Genomic DNA, 9,250 nt, shown 5'->3' with positions numbered 1-9,250 from the left:
GCCCAGTCTCTGGATTCATTTTAGAAAGAGTTGGATAGAGCTCTCAAGGATAGTGGAATCAAGGGTTATGGAGATAAGGCAGGAACAGGATACTGATTAAGGATGATCAGCCATGATCATATTGAATGGTGGTGCAGGCTCGAAGGGCAGAATGGCCTACTCCTGCACTTATTGTTTATTGTAAAATTAACTGTTATCCTTGCACATTTAATTCCCAGCCCTGATCCCCTTGCAACCATGTCTCTGTGATACCACACAGAGATATTCCAGGTTTGGAATTCTCATCCACAAATGACAATCGGTGCTAGAACAGATCTGAGTTTTAAATCTGCGCTTGACAATTTTTTGTTAAGAAAGGGTATTAAGGGAGATGGCCAAAAGCAGACATATGGAGCTAGGCCACAGATCAGCCATGACCTCATTCAATGGCCAAGCAGACTCAAAGAGCTGAACGGTCTACTCACAGCTATCACAGCTTTAGTCATTCACACCATGTACAGGAATCGACACCAGCATTAAGATAATGGACTTGCACTTTTACCAATGTATGCAAAGTACCTAACTTAAATACCCAAAGCCAGTGCTCCAGGTGACAGCAATCTCAAGCCTATATGGTGATGATAGACAAGCAGGAGGCTGGAAGAACACAGCAAGCCAGACAGTGTCAGGAGGTGGAGAAGTCAACGTTTCGGTTATAATGCTTCTTACAGCCAAAACATCGACTTCTCTACTTCCTAATGCTGCCTGGCTTGCTGTGTTCTTCCAGCCTCCTACTTGTCGACCTTGGATTCCAGCATCTGCAATTGTTTTTGACTCTACACATTGATGACCTGAACAGCCACAGTGTAATGGGAGTTACAAAGAAAAGCCACAGCAATGACATTGAAAGAAGATCTTCTCGTAGTCTTCGATCCTAACCAGTGGAGAAACCTCCCACTCCTGGACCTTAACAAAAACAAAGAACTGCTAATGTTGGAAATATGAAACAAGAGTGAAACAATATGAAACAATATGAAACGGTGGCTCAGTGGTTAGCACTGCTGCCTCACAGCGCTAGGGACCAGAGTTCGATCCCTGTCTCGGATGACTGTGTGGAGTTTGCACATTCTCCCCTTGTCTGGGTGGGTATCCTCCGGGTGCTCCAGTTTCCTCCCAGAATCCAAAGACGTGCAGGTCAGGTGAATTGGCCATGGGAAATTGCCCATAGTTTTAGGTGTATTAGTCAAGGGTAAATATAGGGTAGGGATTGGGTCTAGGTGGGTTACTCTTAGGAGGGTCAGTGTGGATTTGTTGGTCCAAGTGGCCTGTTTCCATACATGTAGGACTCCATACATGACTCCCTTGTTGATCTAATCTAAAACAGAAAAGAAAAGATCAAAACTAAAATGGAAGTGGAGTGGAAAGTTTCACCATTGCTGAGGATGAGGGAACAGTTGCAGCTCTTCTGTCCAATGTCCAGACCGTCTGGTCTTTGCTGCTGGCTTTGTAGAATCACAGAATCCCTACTGTATGGAACCGGGCCATTTGGCCCATCGAGTCCACACCTACCCTCCAAAGAGTATCCCAACCAGACCCACCCTCCTAACTCTGCATTTCCCATGGCTAACCCACCAAACCTATACATCCCTGGACACTATGGGCAATTGACGTTGGCCAATCCACCTAATCTGCACATCTTTGGACTGTGGGAGGAAACCGAAACACCCAGAAACTGGGAGAATGTGCAAATTCCACACAGATAGTCACCCGAGGATGGAATCGAACCCAGCACCCTGTGAAACAGCAGTGCTAACCACGCCAATCCACCTAACCTGCACATCTTTGGACTGTGGGAGGAAACCGAAACACCCAGAAACTGGGAGAATGTGCAAATTCCACACAGACAGTCACCCGAGGGTGGAATCGAACCCAGCACCCTGTGAAACAGCAGTGCTAACCACTGAGCCACCATGGCGACCCACATGGCAGCCCGACACTCACAGAGAGAGAGACTTTCAAACAAGAACAGAAATTGCTGAAGAAACTCAGCTGTTCAGATGAGGAGTTACAAGACTCAAAACATTAATGCTACTTTCTTCCCACAGATGCTGTCAGAGCTGTGTTTCTTCAGCGATTTCCTTCCTTTCTCAGATCTCCAGCATCTGTGTTTTATCTGACAGATACTTCTAAGCTGGGTTTCACTTGAAAATTTCAAAATTGATATTTCAAGTCCAACATACTCAAATTCCTGAGTCCTCTTGCCCCACCATGATTGGAAAGATATTTAAAATCATTACACGTCAGTGAAATACTTCACAGGAGAACCAGACAGTTGGTGAGTGCTGTTAAACAAAGCAGTTATTCTGCACACAAGCTCTCACAATAAGCCACGGGACTGACTAATCTGCCATTGATGCTCAGAGGTGAATTCCTCTTCAGGACACCAGGATAAACCACCCACGATTAATGCAACACTGACCCCACACTCAGTCACTCAACCTATCTAACCGGCACTAAAGGTAGGTAGAATTTACAGGGGTACAAGCGGCTCACAGTATTTCAATTGAGGAGTGCCCCCAGGACTCTCCATATTAATTATTAATTCTCTTGCCTCAAAGGCCAAGCGTCTCCTATGCCTGTTTCACCTTGTTTCTGCTCCCACTATTAGCCACAAATAACTGGATTCTCAAATCCATTTGCTCAACCACTCAAGCAGTACCTCTCTAATTATACTCGATGCATCTGACCTTCAATCACTAACCATCATTGCCACCACTCCATTCACTTAAACTGCTGCAGCTTCTCACCCATGTGATTATCGGCAGCTTCTTAACCAGACAGCTGCTAGACAGTGCATCAACAGTGAACTTCCCTGCCCACAGACCGACTGCATTAAGTTCAATCCACAGGACACTATTCAGCTCTCAGTCCTAGCTTTTGGGTGTCATCCTCTTTGGTTGCCTCACTCTTTGGACCGAGGGAGCAGTTTTCTCTTCTTTACACATCAAAAGGACATAAAGTCCTTAACACTCTTCCTTAACCTGCCTGAACCCTAATCTTCCCTCTCTTCTCCAAAAAGGGTGCAGTCCACTTGGAGTCACGGAGACGTACAGCACAGAAATAGACCCTTCAGTCCAACTTGTTCATGCCGACCAGATATCCCAACCCAATCTAGTCTCACTTACCAGCATCTGGCCCATATCCCTCCAAACCCTTCCTATTCATATACCCATCCAGATGCCTTTTAAATGCTTTAATTGTATCAGCCTCCACCACTTCCTCTGGCAGCTCATTCCATACACGCACCACCCTCTGTGAGAAAATGTCCCTTAGGTCTCTTTTATATCTTTCCCCTCTCACCCTAAACCTATGCCCTCTAGTTCTGGACACACCACCCCAGGGAAATGACTTCATTTATTTACAATAAATACCATACAGGAAGGGAGACATTGCTGCTGAGGAGGGAAAATAGTTAAACCCGTAGACTGACTGAACACAGCTTTTACCTGTTGGGATCAAATGGATATGTCACAAACTTTGGGTCAAAGGGAATGTCTGGTAGAGAGTTGCAATACTTCACCCTGCATACCACTCCGGACCTGGAAAAAATAAGAGAAACAACAAGCATTCAGTCATAGAAGTACTCACTGCTATATCCAGAGCTTGCATGAGGCCATCCTCCCTCTACCCCGACCCCACCAAACCCACTCCCAACCATAATGACAACCTCAAACTCAGCAGGGAAGCTAAAACTATTTTAGCCAGTCTCCAGTCTGGAACAATAATGAGATGAGAGACTCATTACAGCAGAGATGGCAAAGGGGAATCTGGACTGAAACATGGCATCATGCCATCTTGCATGACGCCAACTTCACCCACTCTCCCTCATCCCATCCCAGACCAATCTGAAACATGAAGAGGCCTGGCAATATCTAAAATATCAAAAGAGCATGAAGGCAAGTAGTTACCGAGCCCTGCGAATGAAGGTCAAAGGGAATGGTGACTTGGAGCTGCACTTCAGTCAGTGATGTGCTTGAGCACAGGTCACCAACACTGGCACATGTAACATGTGCTGATTTTCAGCTCAGAGATTCAGAAAGGCCACAGCAGCAACTACAAATCACCACCCAACAATCAAACATAATAGGGGAGTCACAGCACAGAGTCACTAGGACAATGTGTTAAGGACATTGGTTTGAATCCAACTATAGAAACTGATTGAATTTAAATTCAGCGAATAGATCTAGAATTGTAATGCTGGAATCAGTCACTGTGACCATGAAACCATCACTTATTGCTGTGAAAAATCCACTGGATGTCCTTTAGAGGGAAGGGAGTCTGGCCCTATATGTGACTCCAGATCCAGAGCAACATGATCAGCATTTAACTGCCCTCTGAAGTGGCCGAGTAAGACATTCAGCTCCGAGTCAGTCAGGGACTGGTAACAAATTCTCAAATCCCATGAAGAGAAAAGAAAAGAAAAATCAACTTCAGACAGGCATCGACAGCGAGACTATGTGGAGAAAAGGCTGGTGAGAACATGTTTCTGCCCTGGAGGCCTCTGTAAATGTGGGCACATACCCATGAAACGCAAATGTCTGAAAGATCATAGAATCCCTACAGTGCTGAAATAGGCTACTCAGCCCATCGAGTCTGCACCAACCCTCTGAAGAGCATCCCACCCACACCCAGACCCCTATCCTATCACTGTAACTCTACATTTACCTTGGCCAATCCACCTATTTTGCACATTTTGGACTATGGGAGGAAAATCACGCAAACATGGAGAGAACATGCAAACTCAACACAGACAGTCACCCGAGGCTGGAATTGAATCCAGGTCTCTAGCATTATGATGCAGCAGTGCTAACCACTGAGCTGCCTTGAAGATATAAGTCAATTAATGGTTAGTGTCAAAAAAGTGTGGTGCTGGAAAAGCACAGTTGGTCAAGCAGCAACCAAGGAGCAGGAGAGTTGGTATTTCAAGCCTAAGCTCTTCATCAGGAACATTGACTCTTCTGCTCCTCAAATGCTGCCTGACTGGCTGTGATTTTCTAGCATCACACTTTTTGACTCTGATCTCTAGCATCTGCAGTCCTCACTTCCTCATAGTTAATGGTTTGTACACAGCACTAAGAACCATCACATAGAATTACTTAGAAGTTAAGCACCGAACAGATTATTCTTCCTCTGTGAACATTTTCCCAACCCTCATTATATTGTTCTATTCCTCTCTCAGGTACTTACCTAGTTTTATTATAACCTATTGTATTTGCATCAACCACTCCTGTGATAGCAAGTGCAACATTCTCACCACTCACTGGGTAAGAGAGATTACATTTTAATGTGTTTTTATATAAAAGGGGTTTCTCCTGAATTCCTATTAGATTTATTAGTGTCTATCTCTGTGGAGAGAGAGAGAAAAACAGGATTGATGTTTCAAGTTTAATAATTGAAACTCTGCTTCTCTCCACAATTGCTGGCAGACCTGCTGAGTTTTGCCAGCCTTTTCTGTTTTTATTTCAAAGTTTTAGCAACTGTAGCGTTTTGCTTTTATTCACGCCCTTTGTTTTGGTTTCCTCAACAAAATGGGGGGGACCTCCACTAGTGAATCACGCCTTAACCTCAAAGGCCTCAATCTATCACCCCCTCAGCCTCCTCTTTTTCTCGAGACACATTTTCTGTGTGAATAATTCAACAAGAAAAGGGAGAGTGAAAAGGGAAAGTTGATCGGTTTGACCCCATGCTCATTAAGCAAAAGACTGAAAACATCCACAGTCATCACTTACCTCTCAGGTGCTGCCCGATGTGCATTGGACCTAAAACAAAGAACAACATTGAGGATTCCTGTTCAGATAGAAAGCAAGCCTTTAGTTTATCAGCATCAACTCTAGCTCCATTGACTTCTCTGCAAACAGTTATCAGCCTCCACAAAGCACTGCCATTCACAGAATCTCATTCAAAGTTGAACACTTGCTCAGATGAAATGGTGTGAACTTCAAGCTCACCACAGCTCATGATATTTTCCACATAAGATATCATGAAAGAGCACAGTACTGAGACACAACCCACATCAGTGAGATCCCTGTGCAGTGCACCATTCAGCCCATTGTAACCAATTGTTAGTACAGACACAATCTGAAACTAATGCCCACCTTCTTCAAAGCCATCTCAGACATAAAAATGTAACCAATTTTAAAATGTTCAATGTTCTCAATGCCTCAGACTCTTGCTCTGTCCTTTTTATAAAACAAAACTGTACACAGTCTCAAACTGTTGTGTAGCATAAATATATTCATCATTTACTTTGTACTGAATGTAATGATATTATTAAACCAAATTCTTTTTTCTGTGTATCAAACATATATTGACAATACAAATTATGATGAAATGGCCACTTGAACCTGTTCTGCCAATAAAATCATGCACGATATGATTACTCGACATTATGTATTGAAATACATACTTTACTACTTTTAACTTACAGCTCTGAAGCTGTATTTTTAGTGAGAGATTACCTCTGCCCTTACACCCGCTCCCAAGCTCATTCCTGTGCATTCACGTAAAAGGCAAAACAGGAGAGGAATTTCTGAACCATGTAGAACATAACTTTGTGCATCAACACATTTCCCTTGAGCGAGGAAGCAATGCTGAATCTAGTTCTGGGAGGTGAAGTGGGTATGTTTCAGTGGCAAAACATTTGGGATACAGTGATCACAATATCATCAGATTAGGGTAAAATACAAGATACAGTTGGTCCCTTAACTTCCTGTGGGGGCTGCTGCCTTGGCCTCTGTTGTAGGTGCCAACAATTCATGTCCCAACATTTCTTTCAGCTGGAAAGGCCTCCTCATAGTGCACACTATGAAATGCCCACTGTACTCCAACACCGAAGACTGACTGGTAGCAGAGTCTGGCTGACAACTGGAGCAGGGAGAGACACCAGCTCACAAGAATAGAACAAGAATGAGAACAATGGATTAGACTGAAGAACAATGGGCAAATTATGACTGGTTAACTGGTGCAGATTAGGAGATCTTGTGGCACAGTAGACCATGCTGCTGAGCCAGAAACTCCAGTGTCAAGTCCCACTTCCTGACTGATGGTCAAGGAAGGAGTCTTAACCTGGACAGACACAGTAAGCATTAACATACAAGTTTCAACATAAGAATAGGAGGTTTCTTGTCAGAAAGAAAATTGGAGCCTCTACCATTATCTCAGCTCCAAGCTACAACAAGCATGTAGCAGTACGTGTTTCTACAACAATACGGACACTTGCAGGTAGGGGAGATGACTCAGTAGGTTGTTATATCTGGTGCAGACAAAATGGTGCCAACAGCACAGGGCTTTAACCCATTCTGATTGGCATGGATTCAGGACTTGCCACCTTGCTGTACCGGTGGTGGAGGTTGTGGTGGTGTGGGATGAACTTGCCTTCAGGCAGAGAACTGAAGAGGAGGCAGAACTACTGCAGACCAAAGAGTGAGCAAGCAAGTGGGAAGCTGACTGGACAGAAAAGACTGCAGGAATATAAGTGGAAAAAATTGGAAACGCAGGTTAGGCAGCAATGTAGAAATAATGTTTCAGGTCGATGACCTTCTTCAGAACTGAAAAAACAAGAAACGTGTAATCACAGTAATAAAAGTGACGCTCTGTAATTGGATGGAAGGCAGGTGGTCCATTGCCCAGTAATCTGATTGGGCAATAGGACCCAGTCCATTGGTCAATGATGGCATGATGCAAACGAGGATGGCAGTGGGACTGGGGAAAAAAAACAAAAGTTTGATCGAAAGGGATGCAAACACAGAATCAAGTAGGAACAGCTACCAACTGAACAAATTACAGGACACTGCTTATAATCTGAATATTGGATATAGCATTGAGTCCAGAATGCTGTTAAGTGCCTCATTGAAAAGTGAGATACTTAACCTTGAGCTTCATGAGAACAACACAGTAGGCCGAGATGGAGGATTAATTTAGCTGATGGTGGTCTCAGGAAAACATTAATGGGTATGCACTTCGACCCAATGATTTCCCTCTTGGTGATTGTTTGCCAAGGTAACATAGAGAGCATTAGAACAGAGTGAGTTTGCTCTTGGTGTCTATTGCCTGGTAGCCTGAATAGGCACTTGCCCAATGAGTTCCCGCTTGGTGGTACATTGCCCAATAATCTGAATGGGCACTCAGACCCAGTGAGTTTCCTCTTGGTGGTCCATTGCCCAGTAAACTAAATGGGCACGAGGACCCAGTGAGTTCCCTCTTGGTGGTCCATTGCCCAGTAAACTGAATGGGCACGAGGACCCAGTGAGTTCCCTCTTGGTGGTCAATTGCCCTGTAAACTGAATGGGCACTAGGACCCAGTGAGTTCCCTCTTGGTGGTCTATTGCCCAGTAATCTGAATGGGCACCAGGACCCAGTGAGTTCCGTCTTGGTAGTCCATTGCCCTGTAAACTGAATGGACACTAGGACCCAGTGAGTTCCCTCTTGGTGGTCTATTGCCCTGTAAACTGAATGGGCACTAGGACCCAGTGAGTTCCCACTTGGTGGTCCATTGCCCTGTAAACTGAATGGGCACTAGGACCCAGTGAGCTCCCACTTGGTGGTCCATTGCCCAGTAATCTGAATGGGCACTAGGACCCAGTGAGCTCCCTCTTGGTGGGCCATTGCCCATGAGCCAACTGTACACTAGGACCCAGTGGGTGCCCGCTTGTTGATCTGTTGATCGGGCTGAGAGACGAAAGCCGAAAATGACAAAACTGAGTTTATGGAAAAGGCATCTGCGATCGCGAAAGTAACAGCTTATACTTATATATAAATGTAAAACGATTCTCTCCGTGTCCTCCTTCCCCGGACTTACCGGTGCCCGTCGTCCCGCTGCGCGTTCTGGATTGTCGGCGCCATGGCCGCACGCCGCGCTGCGGATGCTGGGAACTGTAGGCCCAGGCCTACAACTCCCACAATGCCACACACCGCACCCAGAAATCACTGCGGCAACATTGCTGAGCGGTGAAAGGCTGACAGAACTGACCCCGCCCCTAGGCTCTGACCCCGCCCCCAGGCTCTGACCCCGCCTCCAGCATTAACTCCGCCCCCAGATATTAACCTTTAACTCTCCAGGCACTGCACCCTACTTCCTGTGACCTTCACCCCTTGCAGGTGCTGACTTCACACCCCATGGCTCAGCAGTCAATTCAATAGAACAGAATCCCTACATTGTGGAAATAGGCCCTTTCCCCTACTATCCTATATTTACCCCTGACTAATGCACTTA

At 45.2% G+C, this 9,250-nt stretch overlaps 1 protein-coding gene across 1 annotated transcript in view; it reads right to left on the bottom strand.

Moving 5' to 3' along the window:
• Positions 1–8,920, bottom strand: part of paf1 (PAF1 homolog, Paf1/RNA polymerase II complex component) — a 38,660-nt gene extending 29,740 nt beyond the window's left edge. Inside the window, exons 1-3 of the mRNA XM_043680996.1 lie at positions 8,837–8,920; positions 5,769–5,798; positions 3,486–3,578 (exon numbers count right to left, since the gene is read on the bottom strand). Of these exons, the coding sequence (XP_043536931.1) occupies positions 3,486–3,578; positions 5,769–5,798; positions 8,837–8,880 (167 nt within the window). The 5' untranslated portion in view covers positions 8,881–8,920. The remainder of the gene's footprint in view (positions 1–3,485; positions 3,579–5,768; positions 5,799–8,836) is intronic.
• Between the last annotated feature and the right edge of the window lie 330 nt (positions 8,921–9,250).

This window comes from Chiloscyllium plagiosum, chromosome 41 (genome assembly GCF_004010195.1).
Source record: "Chiloscyllium plagiosum isolate BGI_BamShark_2017 chromosome 41, ASM401019v2, whole genome shotgun sequence".
In the NCBI taxonomy this organism is placed as follows: Eukaryota; Metazoa; Chordata; class Chondrichthyes; order Orectolobiformes; family Hemiscylliidae; genus Chiloscyllium; species Chiloscyllium plagiosum.
Note: the sequence above shows the minus strand (reverse complement) of the source record. Positions and strands in the feature narration are given on the sequence as shown.